Genomic DNA, 20,595 nt, shown 5'->3' on the forward strand with positions numbered 1-20,595 from the left:
TGCAACACCAGCTACAACAGTGCCATACGAACATCTGTTCTCACTTTCAGGTGACACTGTAAACAAGAAGTGGGCAGCATTATCTCCTACAAACAAACTTGTTTGTCTAAGTAACTGGCTCAACAAGAGTGGAATTGTAGGCTTTAAAGTTTTACATTGTTTTATTTTTGAATGCAGGGTTTTTTTTGTACATAATTCTACACTGGTAAATTCAACTTTCATGATAAAGAGATTGCACTACAGTACTTGTATGAGATTAATTGAAAAATATTACTTTTGTTTTTTACAGCACAAATATTTGTAATAAAAAATAAATATAAAGTTAGCACTGTATACTTTGTATTCTGTGTTGTAATTGAAATCAATGTATTTGGAAATGTATAAAATATCCAAAAATATTTGAATAAATGGTATTCAGTTATTAACAGTGCGATTAATTGTGCAATTAAGAAGATTAATTACTTGACAGCCCTAGAAATAAGTATTCCCCAGCTCTTGTCCCAACGTTCAGTTATTCTCCCTCAGCAGACAGTAAGAGAGGGGAAAAGGTCAGCCCCCTGCTCAACTGGTTGTGGTCTTATCCACAGTCCAAACCTTTCTCCTGTGGATCAACCTGTTCCCAGAAGCAGAAAACTTGCTTCCTCCCTTCAAACAGCCTCTACTTCACTCTCCTAGCTACTTGACAGAATCCCCTTCTGAGCAAATCCTCCACTTGGAGCATGCTCCTCAGCTGCTGAGGAGCAGAAGCCTCTTGGCTCAGTACTGCTCCTTCACCCCCATAGTCTCCGTGTGGCGTCTGTAAATTACATTACACACCCTCCCACTCAGATCTGGCGGTGTTGGTCGGTCTATGTTGACAAATCTTCTCCATCCCATGAGAAGAAGTCCGCGTTCTTGTGGTATTTTCCTGCTCAGTACAGCACCTCAAACTGATACGGCTGCAGTGAGGTACCCATTGTATGATCCAGTGGTTGTGCTCTTTCATGGCATATAGCCACCGGAGTGATGCGTGGTCTGTCACCACATGGAAAGGCTGGCCCCATAAGCAATAGCGGAGGGCCTCAATAGCCCACTTCACTGCCAAGGTCTCCTTCTCAATTAGCAAGTATGAAACCTCTTAGGGGAACAACTTATGGCTGAGGTAAAGAGGATGGGGTGTTCCTCTCCATCCACTCTCCATGTCAACGTCAGAGTCATCAGTCTGTAAGACAAAAGTCTTTCAGAAATCAAGGTGAGACAAGACAGGCTCTAGAGTCAGTTCATCCTTCAATATTCTGAAAGACTTAGCACAATCTTAAGACCAGAAGACCTTTGGGGGGGGGGCTGTATCTTTCACCAAGTGTGTCAGCGGGGCAACAATTGTGGTGGTTTGTGGTGAGCCATCTATAATACCCTGCTAACGCCTGGAAACATAATACCTTCCACCTTTTTTGTGGTGGGCTCAGAGCATTCTGCCAAGGCTTTCACCTTCCCCATCAGTGGGCCTGGACACCCCCTCCACACTGTTTGCCCCAGGTATGTCATCTCTTGGATAGCTAGGTGGCACTTGGATGGATTGGTTGTAAGCTCCAAGTTTTTAAGAGTCTGCAGGACCCCAGCAACATGCTTTAGATAATCATTGCAAATCTTGCTATAGATGACAATAACATCAATGTATGTGGCTGCATATTGGTGGTGAGATTGCATCATCTTATCCCATTGCCTCAGAAATGTGGCTGCAACACCATGCAAGCCCAAGACCATAATCTTGAATTGGTATAGGCCAAACAACATGTAGAAGATTGTCTTCTCTCAGGACTCCAGAGTCAAGAAGAACTGCCAGTGAGACCCAGGGTGGTGATATATCTGGCAGCCCCCAGCCTCTCCAACAATTTGTGGATCCTCAACGTTGGGTATGTGCCAAATTTTGACACAATACTGACTTTGTGGAAGTTAATGCAAAATCTGGTTGTCCTATCCTGCTTAGGCACATACACAATGGAACTCTGTCATTTGCTGTGCGACTCCTCCACTACCCTGAGGTCCAAGATGGCCCTCAGCTCTCTTTGTATTGTTTCTGCGACAGAGGGTACTCACCTTTCAAGTGCCTCCTGTTGGCTGGATGCAATCCTTCACACTTTCCTTCTCCTGGCACCCCCTATAGTTGTTACCCTCATCAGGCAGATGTTCAGTGGCTCAGCCCTGTGGCTAAATATCACAGTGTAAAATGGAAGAATGGATGGATCCCTTCCAGGGTAACAAAGGTTCAACATGGACTATCACTGTGCCCTTGTTGGTGTCTGCAGCCCAGTCTATGAGCTCGGTTCTCATCCCTCCTGGGCTAGCTTTAAGTCTGTCTCTGCCCTGTTATGAACCGGGTTTCTCAACCCATGGGTTGGGACCCAAAATTAGGTCACCTGAATGTTTCAAAGCATCACATGGTTCAGTCAAGGGGGTGGGGTAGGGGAATCTGAGCAGTGCTTGCAACCCCAGAGGTGGTACACCAATGTTTTTAAAGTCTCTATTTTCAACAGGCTGCATAACTCTCTCATAACTTCGTAGATAACATTAGTACCTGATAGGTAATTATTTCTTGTGGGATCTCCACCCAGACAAACACTTTCATGAGCTCCAGGACGAGGGCCATCACTTCATGGAGCAGACGGCATCATCTCAGGGTACCATGTGGCATAATCCACTATAACTAATATCTGTTGGAAACCCATTGTGCTCTTTTCTATTGGTCCCACCAAGTCCATGCTGATCCTCTCAAATAGGGTCCTCACCACAGGGAGGGGTATTAGTGGGGTGAGGTGTACCTTCTTACGACTTATCAACTGGCATTCTGGGCAGGAGGCACAGTACTCTCACATTTCCTGGTGGATGCCCGGCCAGTAAAACCGAAGTGCCACTCTGTCTGGCATTTTGTCTGAACCAAGGTGACCCCCAGAAAGTATTGTGTGCACCAACCATCATGTTTCCCTCTGGTACAACTTCAGGACAAGAAGTTGCATCTTAACTTCCCTGGTGTGGTAGTGTTTCTCTGCCCTAGACATTATCTCCTTCCAGCTCGAAATGTGGCCACTACTTCAAGAACTGCAGTTCTACCACCTGGGTGAGCTGTTTGTAGGCTTGGCTTAAAGTCAGGTTGCTTCTTTGCTCTTCCACAAAGTCAACTCTGTCAGAAAATAGGTGGTCTCAGTCAGTTAACATAGTCCTTCCTGTTGTTTAATCTTCTTAGGGAAAGTTCAGCTAGCACCGGTGGGGTCATCGTCTGTGAAGGCTGATGTTCCATCCTTTGGGTTCTCATACTCATCACCTCCCACCAAAGTCTGTGGCCCCGCCGGCCTCAAGTTTCCTAGTTGTCGTCAGTCTCTTCCACAAACCCCTTCAAACTTTAGTACGTCCCTAGAAAATTTCCAACCCCCCCAATTATTATAGGGTATACAAGATTTGTGGATACCCCCATGCAGATTTCCTCATCGTGGTCCTGCACCTTCAATGGCATCCTCATTGTGGGGTGAGGGCGCACATCCCTAAAGATGCATTCCAAATAGATGGTGCCTGCGGAGTCTGTTTCAGGTCCCACCACACTTAACCTCACCTGGGTTTGGCTGCAACCCAAGTCTATCAGACCTTGTGCCTTCACTCCATTGACTTGTACAGGAATGAGTAATTTCTTCAGCTCCTTCTTGGGGGCCCTGGAGTCGGACACCCAGATTTGGCCATAGTTACAATCCATGTACAAGCAGTCCTGGTGAAAGTGTCTTGGCTTGCAGCATGCAAAGCAATCCCCCATCACCAGGGGATCCCACTTGATCTCCTGCATTGCCTGCTGGCTTTGGGGATGGTGTCCTCCTAGGACCAGCTGTACTTCCTAGTGTTGCACCCGAGAGTGAAATCTATGTGGACAATCACTTGAAGAACTATTTATTTAGTTGGAGGTGACTGTGAGAAGAATGAAATATGCAGACAAAATATATTATTCCAATGAGCTCCAACAGGGCTAACATCTTAAATGGATTCAGAAGCCTAGTGACCTAGTGTTGTAGACAGTTGCCCACTTGTGAAGCAGGATATCTCACAGAGAACTTGACACCTGTGGTCTGGCCTCATATTGGTTATATATCAACTTCCAGGCGTTAACCCTGAAGGCCTACGTGGAAGAAGGGAACAAAAGGATAGTGCAGGGATGTGATTAAGGATAAGGCTGCTCATCTAGCATTTTTGTAATCCCTAACAGGTATCTCAGATGAATGCCTTAGGTATGGCTTAACTCAGAATGCACAAGAACATTCACCTCTCATAGATTCTCAAAGGTCCGGGGACTTGCATAACATCCACATATCCTGCTAACCACTGACTAACAGACCAACACACTATAAACTTATTTACTGCAGGCAGAGATAGAAGTACATAGAGTGACAGATCCAGGCCAGTGGGGTACAGGAGTCTGGTAGAGGGCAAATATATTGGTCACTGGATGAGTAGTTTTCTGTTCCCTGAGTGACCAGAGCAGGGGCTGCACTAGAGTAATCAGGAACCTGATAGAATCAATTAAGGCAGACAGGCTGATTAGAACACCTGCAGCCAATCAAGACAGGCTAATCAGGGCACCTGGGTTTAAAAAGGAGCTCACTCCAGTCAGGTGGGAGAGAGCCAGAGGAGAGGAAGTGCGTGTGAGGAGCTGGGAGCAAGAGGCGCAAGGAGCTGAGAGTAAGAGGGTGTGCTGCTGGAGGATTAAGGAGTACAAGCGTTATCAGACACCAGGAGGAAGGTCCTGTGGTGAGGATAAAGGTGGTGTTTGGAGGAGACCATGGGGAAGTAGCCCAGAGAGTTGTAGCTGTCATGCAGCTGTTACAGGAGACACTATAGACAGCTGCAATCCACAGGGCCCTGGGCTGGAACCTGGAGTAGAGGGCGGGCCTGGGTTCCCCCCAAACCTCCCAACTCCTGATCAGACACAGGAGAAGTTGACCCAGACTGTGGGGAAGATCACTGAGGTGAGCAAACTCTGCCAATAAGCGCAGGACCCACCAAGGTAGAGGAGGAACTTTGTCACAATAGACACATACTGAATAGGAGCAAACACATAACATGAAACTTTAGGGAAAGTGCAAGTCAGGGAGGGTGGCAGTAGAGACTTGGGGCATTGCACTAGGGTGAGGGGAGAGGGAATGAGAATGGGGGCCCTAAGAAGAAAGGGTTTTTTTCAAAAGGGAGGCAGCACATATAAACAACAGTACACCCATCCAATATGTGCGGCCAGGGCTTTGCTGATCACAAATAAGAACATAAAAACAGACATACTGGGTCAGACCAAAGGACCATCTAGCCCAGTATCCTATCTTCCAAAAGTTGGCCAATACCAGGTGTCCCAGAGGGAACGAACAGAGCAGGTAATCAAGTGATCCATTCCATCACCCATTCCAAGCTTCTGGCAAAGAGAGGCTAGGGACACCATCTCTGCCCATTCTGCACTGCTAGTAGCCCATTGACAGACCTATCCTCCATGAATTTATCTAGTTCTTTTTTGAACCCTGTTATAATCTTGGCCTTCATAACATCCTCTGGCAAAGAGTTCCACAGATAGACTGTGTGTTGTATGAAGAAATACTTCCTTTTGTTTGTTTTAAACCTGCTGCCTATTCATTTCATTTGGTGACCCCTAGTTCTTGTGTTATGAGAAGTAGTAAATAACACGTCCTTATTTACTTTCTCCACACCAGTCATGATTTTATAGACCTCTATCATATCCCCCTCTTAGTTGTCTCTTTTCCAAGATGAAAAATCCAAATCTAATTAATCTCTTCTCATATGGAAGCTGTTCCATACCCCTAATAATTTTTATTGCCCTTTTCCGAACCTTTTCCAATTCCAATACATCTTTTTTGAGATGGGACGAGGACACCTCCACACAGTATTCAAGATGTGGGCATACCATGTATTTATATAGAGGCAATATGGTATTTTCTGTCTTATTATCTATTCTTTTCCTAACGATTCCCAATATTCTAGTCGCTTTTTTGACTGCCACTGCACACTGAATGGATATTTTTAGAGAATTTTCCACAATGACTCCAAGATCTCTTTCCTGAGTGGTAACAGCTAATTTAGACCCCATCATTTTATATGTATAGTTGGGATTATGTTTCCCAATGTGCATTACTTTGCATTTATCTACACTGAATTTCATCTGCCATTTTATTGCCCAGTCACCCAGTTTTGTGAGATCCCTTTGTACCTCTTCGCAGTCTGCTTTGGACTTAACTATCTTGTGTAGTTTTGTATCATCTGCAAATTTTGCAACCTCACTGTTTACCCCTTTTTCCAGATCATTTATGAATATGTTGAATAATACTTGTCCCAGTACAGACCCCTGGGAGACACCACTATTTATCTCTCTCCATTCTGAAAACTGACCATTTATTCCTAACCTTTGTTTTGTATCTTTTAACTGGTTACCAGTCCAGGAGAGAACCTTCCCTCTTACCCCATGATGGCTTACTTTGCTTAAAAGCCTTTGGTGAGGGACCTTTTCAAGGGCTTTCTAAAAATCTAAGTATACTATATCCACTGGATCCCCTTTGTCCACATGCTTGTGTCAAATATGAGCATAGCAATTGATCAAGTAGCGCAGGCACATCCAAGGAGGCATACACTATGTTTAAAGTACACTCTGAACCAGACAGTGCTTCAATGATGTGCTTTACTTTTGAGTTCCTGCCATCTTCTGTATTCTGTAAATCCTCGTGTGTCGTTTTTCATGGTGATGCTGTTCATGGAAACCAATGTATCAATCTGTGTTGTGAAGTGGGGGACATGACAAGACATGTAATGTAGTTCAGTCCTCTGGGTTTGTTTGTTTTTTGAAAATCCAGAGTCCTGCATGCTCAACAGGCGAGATAAAGTGAATATGGCAGAGAACACAGTGCAGGTGTTCAAAAGATAACCCCTTCTATGACATAGGTGTCTAATCAAGTGGTGGCATATTCAGAACAGCCAAATGAGAGCACTTTGCCCCATCACAGTGCCCATCTCGCTACTTTGAAAAACCTCCTTTAAGTAATCTGCTGAAAGTTACAGAGAAAAAGTAATAGAGTGAGGAACAAAACTTAGGAGTCCTGACATCAGAAAGGCTAATTACTACTACACTCAACTACATTTGTGCTGCCCATTATGCTCAGAGTTAAATTATTTCCCTTTCCAGTGTTCTTACTTAAATATATTGATCATATTAATGAAGTAAGAAAATTCTACTGTTGGAGCATAGAATGAGATACCAGACACAGGGCAGGGAAATTGCTGATGTTAGAAGAATGGAAATCTGGGTTTACAAGTAAGCTTACAAAATTTCTCACAGAGCTGCTTTCTAATGAGAAAATGTATGCAAAGCTACACACTGTAGAGAGTTTTGTGCTTTGAAAACTCAGATGTACGATAAGATCACATGTCACTTTACACATTCGGATTCCACTGTGGTAAAGCACATCTACCTCAGAGAAAATAAAGCAGAAATGTTCCTTCTGTAATGGCATCTACTTGGTATGTAATACTGTATGTACAAAATTTCATAACACAGTATAAAAAGGACTATACTTACTCGAAGAATAAGTTATTTAACAAAAGGAGTAATAGTAGGACACTTGTAATTCTGCACCATCAGCTAATGACCCAGCTGTCAGGACCACAGGAGTGTAATCCTGATTTACTGGATCATATGAGTGTGAGAGACAGACACACATACAAACTACAGTTTGACTACTACTCCAGGAACTCAGAAGTTGTGAAAACCTTGTCCAGCAGCTAGTGCCCTGTGGCATCACATTGGCGGGAAGTGTGGCATACTGGTTACTGGCAAACCTGGAAAACTTAAAGGAAATTAAAAATGTATGTTGTTCATACATTTATAAAGTGAAGTGTTTCCGATTTACTGTACTGATTACCAATTGCTAGGAAAAAGATTGCTACCCTAAATGCCTTACTATATCCATGGTGATATGCCACACACAGGAAGGCGGTACTTATCTTTTTCTTTACATATATGTATTTTCATCATTTATAAACAGCAAACGCATACCTCAAGTTGGACCTTTGTTGACAGTTATATGACCAGCTATCAAAAGCACCCATGCTTTTTTTTTTGTGGGGGGGGGGGGGGGGGGAGTCCACAATTCCTCTAGCCATTATGGTAGAAACTGAAGCCCAGAGGCAATTACTGCTTATCTACAGTTTTGCAAGGTCAACTTTACATAGCAGATTCTTATGGCAGCCAGGTATGAGTAGAGTTGAGAGGGGAGGATGGAAAGTGAGTGAGTGAGTAACCACCACAGAAACAAAGGAACAAAAAGACAAGTTTTAAGTTTGTCTTGGAAATCAAATCTTATTCAGTTCCTGATAAACAGAGTATTATTGCTCAATCCAGACTCTACTGTTGTAACTGATGGTGCTATACTAGTTATTTTGGGTCATATCTATAGCTGCGACCACTTGCATTGAGAATTGGTTTGAGCCTAAATTCACACACTAGTCACAAAATTCAACATATATTAAAGGAGTCCATTTGTTCATTCTTATACCTAGCTAGATAAATGACAGAAAATTACTTTTGGCAACTGTAAGTTTCAACTTAGCTTTTTCTATCAAAGCCATATAAATTAGGTATCTATTTTGCTTAATAAATGCACATAAATTATCCATTAAAGAAGAAAAATAACCCTCCAGATATTTTTCTTTGATTAACTGTAATCTGACACATACAGATTATGCAAACCTTTAACATTTCATGAAGTTAGAATAACAACTTCTCATGATGCCACTCTAGATAATTTGTTTACTTTTGGACGTGTTAACATGCAGATATGTTATAATTTAAAAGGAGGTTTTATATAAACAATGTAAATGAAAACACCTTGTTTTGCCAATTTCTCTCCAAAAAAATCACAAGAGACTCTTCTGCCCCTAAATCATTCCACACAAAGCTCTTCAGAATGCATAGCACACAGCTGACACACACATGAAGGAAGTGCTTGTGTGTGCATATACCTCAAACGTTGCACCATTTCAAATCCCCAAAGGAAAAGTTCAAACTTAATGAATAAAAAAACTAAAAACAGAGCACTAATACAGGAAAAACTCATCTATGTTGTGCAGAATCAATCTAATACTAATTTCACTATGAAGCTGGGAAGAGGTAAAATTACAATATTTGTAGACTGGAAAAAAGTGAAAGTTTATGAGATGATGTCTAGGTCCGAAGAAGACACAAAAGCAGGACTGAACCCTTCAAGGAAAATATTAGAACTTCCACTTCAAACCATGGAACAAGACTCTTATAACCACAAAGTTTGATGGCTACAATACTGGTATGTTGAAGGAAAACCACAAATTCCACTGGCTATTTAATTTATCTCCAGAGGTAAACCTGGTTCTCAAGCATCTTTTGGGAAAGAGGCAGGGTTACTAATTATCTTCCTGGATTTATATTCAATTCTTTCTTTTTTTAAAGGATTTAAACAAGTTTAAAAACAGAAAAAAGGCCTATAGAATTGTCATGAAATACTAAGTAAAACAGGCATTTGGACCTTTCCCTACTCTGCCTAATTCATGTTTGATTTTAAGAATACATGCATATTGGCTCTTCAAGATTTACTTCAGGAGGAAAACAATAGCACAGACATTGAAGGACCAAAGTTCTGCTTTGAAATAGAAAGTCTTAGAATCAGACGTATTTAAGGATGTCTCTATTATGCTGCTACCCCATGTAATAACCTTTCAAATATTAAGGGTCAGAAGAATATAAAATGAACCAACATATTCTTAAATCTCTCTGGCTAGCCCAGAGCCTGATCCTGCAATGTGCTGAGCTACCATGGAAGACTGAAAACATTCTGTAGAATAAGATTACATCTCTATTAACTTTTACAATTACATCTCTATTACTTACAACACATACCTGTGTATGGAATATTTCCTGTTCTAACAGTAATTTAACTGGGAGCTATCATAGTAGTAAGTAGGCATTGTACTTTTAACAAAGAAGATTTACTGATTTCATGAATAGGTGGTTAACTGAAAATGAATAGAGAAAGGAACACAGTCAGATAATACTGTAATGCACTAAGCACTTCAAAAAGGATGGTTCCTATAACCTTACCAACCATACCTGTTATCAGTAACATGTTCAAGCCTCCATAACCCACATTTATGTATCTGAGAACTAGTATACTAAAAGGGGGCACATTTATGAACTGTGCCTTTGAAGTACAAGTATCTTTACATCTTAGGTTTGTATTAGGACTGGGGATGAGGGGTAGAGTGAAGCTTCTATTCTGAGGTGGTACCATATTTTAAATTTTCTTTTACCAGGTTATGGCAGCCTGGAGTTGTTCAGATTGCCACTCAGTTTATACAGGCACATCTTGCAATGGGCTCTTATTTGGAACTACACTGTGTACCTGACTAACAGCCTATATCCACCAACAGTTCCTTTCGACTTCGCTGTACAAGATATAGAGTGCTCTTCAGGGTTTCCTAGTGGAATCAGTATTCTATTTTAGAGGGCAAACAGTTCCTGAAAACCTTGTGCTTTTAAGATCCTAGTTTACTTGCCTGAAAAGGTGATATTGTACTTAAGTTTGAGTTTGTACTGAGAGCTTTCAGCAAACCAGAATGTAAGAAACAGGGCAATGGAAGATAGCTCTGACACTAACCTCTCTGTACTTATTGTTAAAAGTATTACTACTTCCATCCTTCACCTGGATAGCGTAAGGTTTAATTCATATTTGCAAAGTCTTTGAGACCGTTGTATGAATTATGCTAAACAAGTCAGGCCACCTGTACTAATATTCCTAAATTTGGATTAGGCTAAAGCTTTGTTAGAGGATGCCTAATGTTAGGTACCTAAATCCAAACAACCTGATTTGCAGAGATAATGAGTTCTCATGAACTCATCATCAGTTCTCAATGAAATCAGTTAAAGGATTCTTATACTGCCTAGCACTTCTAAAAAATAAAGTCATTTTTATGCTAGTTTAATGGCATTTTTCAAAGTTGACAGTTGTCAACCTGTATTTTAGGTTATTTATTTTAATATTGCTCAGCACCCAGAGACAATATGAAGAGTGCTCGGATGAATTAAAAAACAATTATAAAAATGGCCGTGAAAAAAGCCTTTATTATGCAAAAACAGGATTTCAGACTTGAGTACCAATAGGTCAACATTAGCTTTGTCGGTCTGGAGGGATAAATTAATTTTCCTCTGTCATATCTTAGTTTCTGCTTTTAAATCGATGAAAAAAAGAGCTTCTATTTGTATTTTCAATGGTTTAAACTACCATTTAAATTGTTTTATCAACATATGAGATCCTTTTAAAACAGGATCCTGGAACAAATCTTCAGGGTATACACAATTACTTCATATTGCTCAGTTTGGTGAAGTGCGATAAGCTCTTCCTCCCCTTCCCTCCCCATGGATAGGTTATCTAATTTGATGGTAGACATTTCTAGTTTGTTTGTTTTAAAATCTTCCTTGTACTTATGCTTCATGGTTTCCTGCTTCAGCTGTGCCAATATATTTCAATCCTAACTTGAAATATACCTGATCAGTATAGAACCAGATTTTGCTAGCCAGGCCTTCCATAGTTCATTATCTGTCCCTATATGGCATTTGCTGTTTTCTAGATTTTTATGATATATAAAGGATCACAGGATATGACTGATTTTAACCACGTGCTTCTCATTATTTTCCTTCTATTGTAGGTGTTAATGTAATTCTCACTCCCTCAGTTAAGCACTAGATAGCTCCACAAGGACAGTTACCACCACCAGTGGGAATGCTTAATAGCTCAGCATGAAATTCTGTGGTAAATTTGCTTAACCAGTAATATTTTCAGAGCTTCTGTTTACTTTATTATTTACTTTGAATTATTATTGCACCAATCAAACTTTCTAGGTGATATAATTTTAAACACATTATAATCACGTATCAGAAAGACCTCTCCAGCCCTCATAACCATCCCATAATCCCAATTTGCCCTAACAGTTGTAATCTCCTCAAAAATGAAACCGGATTTGTTTGACAACACCCATCTTCCATAAAACCATGTTGACTGGCATTAATTATACTGTGACCATTTAAAATTGAATCCTGCATCAGTTTTTCTGTTATTTTGCCAAAGACTAATGTCAGGGTAACTGGCCTATAGCGATCTAGGTCATCTCACTTGCCCTTTTTTAATATTGGCACACTAACACTCTTCCAGTCTTCTGGAATTTCCCCAGTATTCCAAGATTTATTAAAAATTAACCTAAGCAGGCCCAAGGTCTCCTCAGCCACCTTTTTTAGGAATCTTAGGTGCACGTTATCTAGGCCTGCTGATTTATAATAAAAATGTTTATCCTTAGTAGATATTGTTTAACATACAACATCCTACTTCCTTCTAAATACAGATTGCAAATATTTATTGAACACGTCTGCCTTTTCTGCATAACTGCTAATTTTACCATCTCCATTTAGTAATGGGTTTACACCATTGTTAGGATTATCTTTTGTTCCAGATATATTTAAAATACTCCTCCTTGCCCTCCTGAGTCCTGTCAGACACAGATTTTCTCTGGTGTCTTTAGTGCCCCTAATCAATTTTCTGCATTTCATATCTTCTAATTTATTTTGATTGCTATTTCCCCTTTTTTCCTTTTTATAATTTTTTTTAATACACACACATGGATATAGGCTTAGGAAGCCATCTTTACTAACCCTCTTACTGAGGATGAACTTTTAACCAAAGTTATCCTCTTTCATTACTGTGGAATTGTGGCTTTTTGACCATCTAGCAAACTCTTCTTAAACTCTTCCCAATTTTCATTCAGATTTTTCTCTGTTTTCCCTCCCAATCAATTTTGTATGTATTTTTCCTCATCTCTGGAAAATTAGCCCTTTGAAGCACCAAGTGCGTGTGTGCATATTTATATTTAAACACACACTCCTGTTTGGGACTGTCCTCTATTTGCCTATATTGAATGCATTCAAGTCATGATCATTGGTGCCTAAGCAACCATAAACTTCCAGTTCAATGGTCAATTAATATTATTATCATAATAAAGTCCAAAACAGAGGGCTAGTCTACACTCCTGGTCGACGGTCGCGTGAGAGTGAGTTTCGTTCGTTCTCTATCGCCTGATCTAGACGATATCGTTCGAAGCGAAGAGCGCGAAAAGTTCGGTACTCCACCACCAGCTGGAGAGCTAGCAGAGAGAGTTGGCGGAGCGGAGGTCGTTCGGCGCCGCGCGCTGATCGCGGGTGAGTTCGAACTAGTAGGTAGAATTTCAGCCACGTATTTCACGAGCTGAATTTTTTGTGCCACCTAGTTCCCCCCCATTCTTAGTGTAGACCAGGCCAGAGTTAACTCCTGATGGATGAAATACCTTTTTGTTAGAAAATGACCATCTATACTTTTTCCAAACTTTGATGTTTTACTATTAGCTGCAGAAGACCTCTAGCACATCTTACATTGAAGTCCAGACACAGGTACCAGCACATTGTTCTCCCAACATATCCAGAGCTTCTGAGGACACCACTTGCTGAAATTCACACAAAGGAAAACCTAGTATTTGGCTCCTCTAGATACTGTCCCACCTCCACAGATGTAGACATTTTGGTCTGAATCTGACCGCTACCCCCCCATAAAATATGCATAATTTCCTCATAGGAAGGATTCATATCATCAGCCAGACAGTCAGTTCAAGTTAACTAGACTATTAAGTCAGATAAATCTACTGAGACTTTGCAGATGCTATAATGGAGACAAAGAACCACTTCCTTGCTTCTCACATAGCCAGGGTACCAGGATTCAAAACAACTTTATGACTCAATCAACCATGTTCTGCAAGAGACTTCTGCCACCATTTCTCTACAATCTTCCCTCTCACTTTCTCATTCACAGATCAGCTGCAAACCACAGAGACTTGTGAAGATGAAGCCAGGGAAGACGAAGCCTAGGGATTACTATAGCAATAATTGTCATCTGTTAGCAATACAGTACTCTCCTTCAGAGCCTTTTTGAATCACTGAAGTTTAATTAGGAGTCCCTGGGAGCAATTCAGGAAAGCAGGTCCCTTGTCCCAACAGTATGCGGTGTGCTCTAACCTCAGAACACAGGAGTCACTGTTCAATCCATGACATGGGCGCAATATTCAACTCTCCAATTGTTAATCCTGTCCCAAATACCAGATGATTTAGAATGCGGCCAGCTGCATGCACTGAGACTGCAACCAGCTGGGAAATCCCCATTGTCACTATGGTAGCCATGAAATAACTGGGCACGCTCAGAAGATAGATCTATGTGGATGTTAAAGTTACTGAGCACCACCTACCTTCGCATGTCCAAACTCCTCTGTACTGAAGACCATTAGGGTGTAAAAGGGCAATTTGCACACCAATAGCAGCCCCCATTTAACTTCAGCCTAGAAACAGATACACCATTGGATCTAATTTCAGGCCAGGGATTCAGACTTTAAGGTCAGAAGGGTTCATTATAATCACTGTTGGACGTATACAGCATAGTCATACGTATCCTTGATGACTCCTCTTGGATTCAGAGTGTACTAATTATTCAGATAGAACTAACTACTGAACCAGTTTGGGTGTATCATCCAGGCTGGTCTCAGCTATTCATGCAAAGTTGGGGGCCTCCAACCTATACCAAAACATGAATAGTTGATGTTTTATATTAAGCCACTGGTATTACATTCAATATGAATCAGAAGTAATGATCACCAATTAAACCCCTTTTTTCCTGAGGTTCCAGACAAAACAAACAGCACCAGAACTAAGCCTACATTTATACTGTAGCCTATGTCAGCAAAACTTATGTCGCTCAGGGGGCTGGACTGTTCACACCCCTGAGTGACATAAGTTACACTGACATAAGTGTTCATGTGCACAGCATTACATCAGCAGGAGAGCTTCTCCTGCCGACATAGCTTATGCTGCTTGCAGAAGTGGGTTTTTTTTATGCCAACTGGAGAGGTCTCTTCCATCAGCATAGAGCATTTTCACCAGATGTGGTACAGCTGTGCCACTGCAAAGCTGCATGTATAGACAAAGACATACCCTAAGTGTCTCACTCCAGCCTTTTTTTTTTTTTTTGCCTTTTATAATAATTTTCCCTGACCACCACCACATGATCTCAAGACCTAAATACCAAGCAATTTTCTTCCCCCAAGCTCCATATCCCCAGCACACTTAAATCTTGTGATGCTCTTTGATGTACACTGGTTTGGAAACAAAAAGTTGTGTCAATTGTTCAAGTTTTGTGTTCTTCTAAAATTCATTCTTTACCCTTCAAAGCCAGCACTCCCACTTCCATAGATTGGACCAGATTCCTGGTTCTCTGTTTTAATGCCTGAAGTGGTTTGGTTCTGGCCTTTTGTTAGATCTCAATTTTAGATTAACCCACAGCAGTCTAATAAACATCTTTCTTAAAAGTGGATACTGACCTTGAGGTGAGGCTGAAGGGAACAGCAAATCCAGGAAGGAGATGCGAAAGAGAAAGAGTTAGAGAAAGGGTTAACGAGAATCCTGTTCAGAGATAATACAGCACAAGAAAACAGGACAAAACAACTAGTACAGCATTAGAGACAGAATAACACACACACGAGCAAAGTTCTTCCTAGAACAAAGTGCACCAAGGTTTGCAACCTCTCAGTTAACAAGACACACATTCTAATTAGATTACACCATTCTACTTAGAGATGAGTTTCTCTAGGGCACATTATCTCTAGTATAAATTGTTTCTTGGGGCAGGGAAATGAACCAACTTCAGAACCTCTGGGATTGCACTGGAACACCACCAGCCAACTTCCTTCAGGAATGTTAATTAGATTTTTTTTTTTTAAGTGTGGATCTTAAATACAAGGTGGCACTACAACTCTGATAAGTTTCTTCAGGCTACCTTTCTTTCAGGCTTTACTTTTCTTTCAATGAGTATGAAAAATGCATTATCTGGAACCACATTCCCTGCCGATGACCCAGGTTTGTTGAGAGGCATGGAATGACAAAATTAAGGCTGCAGGACTTAGTTTATCCTGTCATAGCTAAAAAGAAATCTAGCCCATCTTTATTAGTTTTCACACTAGAACAACTTCTCGAAACGGAAACAGAATTATCAGCCTCTCCTTCCCACACTGCTGCTGTCTTTACACCAAATTCCACATAAGGTGCAATCTAAAAACAATAATGAACAAAGGCATATCTTTTGACAGTTCTCTCCAACGATGTTCAACAACAAGGCTGACTAAGATGCTATGCTGGAGTTTCCTGTACAGCAAGAGGTCCCATGGGTTCGTTATTGCCCTTCTAGTGTAAACTCCAATATCCCCCTTTCACAGACACCCATTGTCAAATTCACTGATAAGAGTGATATGCTCAATAAAGATCCAGAAACCCAAAATAATCATTTTACCCCAGATTTGAAACTTTATGCTCTATTCTTTTATTTTATATTAAAAAAAAAGGATTGATGACAAATACATTTCCTGCTCTCAAAAACATCAATTTGACTTTTAAATACATATGGGATTCTATAAACTAAACTACAGTGGCCAGATTGCTCATTATCCCAAGATCCAAAAGAGGGATACAATGTGTGACAAAAATTCATGCAGAAAAGTTGAAAGGCTATGGGTTTCATGCCTTTAGTGTAGATAACTGTAACTTGAGTTTTATGATTCTTTATTTCTGATATAAATATTTTCAACAATAATGATGATGGGATATCAAATTTGTGTGGGTGACACCCTTCAAAATGAGGTATAGTTGAGAAGTATGGCAGTGGCTTGCAAGAAAGAAACTAATAAAAAACAACTTACTCTCATAATTTAAAACAATTATCTTTAAAAGTTTCTTAAAGGAATATACTTGAAACTGAAGGCTGTGTGGAGTGCCGTTTATAGGTATGATCCTGAAGCAAGTCATTAACACTCCAGTCTCCTCAGTCAATCCAGCTGAAAAATAGTGTATATAAAACAGGCCTCCTTGATATTCAAAAGTTGCAAGTCTGTTGGGCCTGTCCTTAAATTTAAGAGTTTAACTCCACAATTATAAACAGTCAAGTAAATTAAAAAAATAGAAAAAAGGGAAGACAAATGTCTGGTTGACAGAGATTATGGGACTTGCAAGGAGAAAAAAGGGGGAAAGGAATATTTTAATCAAATGTTGAATCCAGACAGTGGAAGTTTAGGAATTTACACTTTGTGCACCAGCGTCAGTCTGTAGTTACTCATACTATGGATATTGTTTCCTTCAAGATCTCAATAGAACTCAGCACAGGACTAAGGACTAGAAAAAAATTACACTATTCAAAAGAGGGAGTTTTGAACAAACCACTAAGTTCTTCCAATTGGCAGTAAAGGTGTCCTCTTTTGCCAATGAAAGAGACAGGCAGACCAGTGTTGGAAAAGCTATGTGCAGAGAAATGCTATTTAACCAGTTGCAGAGGATTTGTACAGAGAAAATGACACCCCATCTTCAGTTTACGATATTTCTTACCAAGAAAATGGTAATATGTTATTGCTGATTCATGGCCTCTGTAAGGGTTTAATATATGAAACACGTGAAATAGGATTTTAGGCCTCTTTAGTACATATCTAGAATAAAAGGGAGAGAATATAGTGTGAATAGTTTTCTAAAAACATAGTAAAGCTAACTGAAAAGTTTGCAAATGTGCTGTTCCTTGCAGAGTGAAAATAAGCCAAAGTATAACATGTACTGCACTCAAAATAAAGTAATGGGAAATTTAGCAATAGAATCTCAGTGCACAAAATCTCTCTTCCAAAACCAACATCAGTGAAATTGACCAAGAAAGGCACAGAGAAGCAAACATCTTCCTCAAGCAAGCAGAGTCAGATAAATGATAGATGTTTGGTTACAAAGCAATATCATTTTTATTGCTTCACACAGCCAATTTCCCTTCAAGCAAGAACATACAGAGCATTCTTTACAAGATCCAGAATAGCTCTTCTCCCCAGCCTCATTAAGTGTGCACTCTCTGACATATTTTACATAGGGAGACAACAGAATTGTAATGTCAGATGCCAGTCTCGAAGGAACTGTTTACCTTTTAAGAGTTTATTTCAATTTATATCAAAATACAGCCAGCTTAAACCAAATTTCTGGGTAACAGATGGGCAAAACTGATTTGATGCACATCATTTTACTATTTAATCATGGAGAAATATATATTTTAAAATATGTTGATTAAACTGGAGGATTCATTAAATAAATAAATTAAATTAAATTAAATTTTAAATTTGGGAGGGGAAGGATAGCTCAGTGGTTTGAGCATTGGCCTGCTAAACCCAGAGTTGTGAGTTCAATCCTTAAGGGGGCCACTTGGGGATCTGGGGCAAAATCAGTACTTGGTCCTGCTAGTGCAGGCAGAAGGCTGGACTCAACGACCCTTCGGGGTCCCTTCCAGTTCTAGGAGATAGGTATATCTCCATTATTTTTATTTTTTTATTTTATTTTTTTGTTCTGGCCATAATTTATTCCTCGTGCTTGAGTATGCATATTCCTCCATTTGACTGTAGCAAGGAAAAGAGGAGTCTGTTCCTTTAATTCCATATACAATTGTGAGTAAAAGTATAATGCATGCTCTACTTTGAATTTTGAATGCACAGAGGAGAGGGGACATGGGTATTCTTTTAATTCCACTTGCTTTGGTGGTCATGGGTCCCGTATAATAATGTGTGTGTGTGTTCTCTCATTCCAGCCGAACAGGGGAAGGAGAATACTGTCTTGGGGTAGTCTCTGACATTTTGGCTGTACTGAGAGAGCGCTTTTATGATTGTACGTTTGTGGGAGAAAAGGGAAGACGACTAGTCTGTTCCTATCACTCTAGCAAAACTCAGGAAGGTTAGTACACCTGTTCCTTCATTGCAGATGTCTTGGGCAGAAGGGGTGTTAGTGTTTATTTCACTTGTTTTATAGCTATTAATGGACCTTTCATCCTTGCTGTAGTGTGTGACAGATCTTGGGGTCTGTTCCTTTTTATTCCTAATGTAACAAGGGAGAGATTTGCCTAAGTTAAATAAATTTTTATAACTACTGAGATGCAATCGCACATCCATGATTCAGAGCAAGGGCATCTCTCTGGTGTCAGGGATGTGGCTGTTGCCCTCCCCAAGGAAATTCATCCAAATTTGGCTGAGATTCTGAAAAATCAGTTTACACATGCTCAGTAGAGACTTATTACGAGTTTGTATGCAGTGTCGCTGTAGCCATGACAGTCCCAGGATATTAGAGAGACAAGGTGCGTGAGGTTATATTTAGAAATATTTACAAGACAATGGACAACCCTCAGATATCCACCCCAAACATATTGCCAAACTTATCCATTTCATCCTCACCCATAACAATTTAACATTAGGAAACAAACACTTTTTGTCCATACCATGGGAATAGCCATGAGTACTAGGATGGCTCCTCAATATGCCAACCTCTTCATGGCCACCTTGAAGAAGAATTCCTGGACAAAAGCACCATGAAACCAATGATATACCTGAGATACATCGATGATATTTTCATCCTCTGGACAGATAGCCTAAACTTCCTCAAATATTTCCACCACAATTTCAACCACCACCACACATTAAACTCTCTCTGGAACAGTGCCACCCTAGCATCAACTTCCTGGACATAACTATCAGCTTCAACAATGGAACCCTACAAACAACCATATACAAGAAATCTACGTATCACCACACCTACCTTTGTGGATCCAGTAACCACCCCTAAAGACACCAAGAATTCAGTTACCTACAGCCAGGCACTCAGATTCCACAGAATATGCTCCAAAGAGAAAGTCCAAGATATACACCATAACACACTTAACCACCTTCAAAACCACCACCAGAGAAGTAGATTCCACCATGGAACGGGCCACCCAAATACCCCGAGAGAATCTGCTTCAATACAGAAATAAAACCCCTCTGACCGCACATCCCTAGTTGTCACCTAGCACTCCACACTGGAACCCATAAAGGATATCACAAAACAACTATGACCCATACTCAATGGGAACCCCATCCTGAAAGAAATTTTTCTGAACCTCCACTTCTGGCCTTCAAACAACCCTTCAACCTCATCATCAGGAGCAAGCTCCCCACAGACTATGACACATCAACTCAAAGCAGCATCAGACCCTTCCAGAACAACAGAAACCTGTATACATTTATCCACTGCTATGATGATCAACACCCCCACAACACATCTTTCAAGATCCATGGATCCTACACATGCCTATCACAACACACAGTATACCTCATCCAGAGCACTGAATGCCCCAACAACAACTGTGTGGGTGAAACCAGATAATCACTACCCTCTCAAATGAACTCACACGGGAAAATGATAAAAGACAAAAAATTCCTATCACCTGTAGGTGAACACTTTTCACAAAGTGATCACTCTATGTCTAACCTATCAGTGATCATCCTCAAAGGAAACCTGCAAGACACTTTCAAAACACGAGCCTGGGAGCTTAAATTCATTACTCTGCTAGACACTAAAAATCATGGACTGAACAGACACACTGGATTTATGGTTTCATTACAATG

General features: G+C 40.5%; 1 protein-coding gene across 12 annotated transcripts in view; it reads right to left on the reverse strand.

Moving 5' to 3' along the window:
- Positions 1-20,595, reverse strand: part of ERC1 (ELKS/RAB6-interacting/CAST family member 1) — a 562,177-nt gene that overhangs the window by 299,322 nt on the left and 242,260 nt on the right. For 9 of the 12 annotated variants that reach the window (XM_039546701.1, XM_039546771.1, XM_039546761.1 and 6 more), the window contains one exon: positions 15,478-15,489. The exons of the other annotated variants lie outside the window; for them this stretch is intronic. In XM_039546701.1, the coding sequence (XP_039402635.1) occupies positions 15,478-15,489 (12 nt within the window). The remainder of the gene's footprint in view (positions 1-15,477; positions 15,490-20,595) is intronic. 12 annotated transcript variants of the gene reach the window in all.

This window comes from Mauremys reevesii, linkage group 1 (assembly GCF_016161935.1).
Source record: "Mauremys reevesii isolate NIE-2019 linkage group 1, ASM1616193v1, whole genome shotgun sequence".
In the NCBI taxonomy this organism is placed as follows: Eukaryota; Metazoa; Chordata; order Testudines; family Geoemydidae; genus Mauremys; species Mauremys reevesii.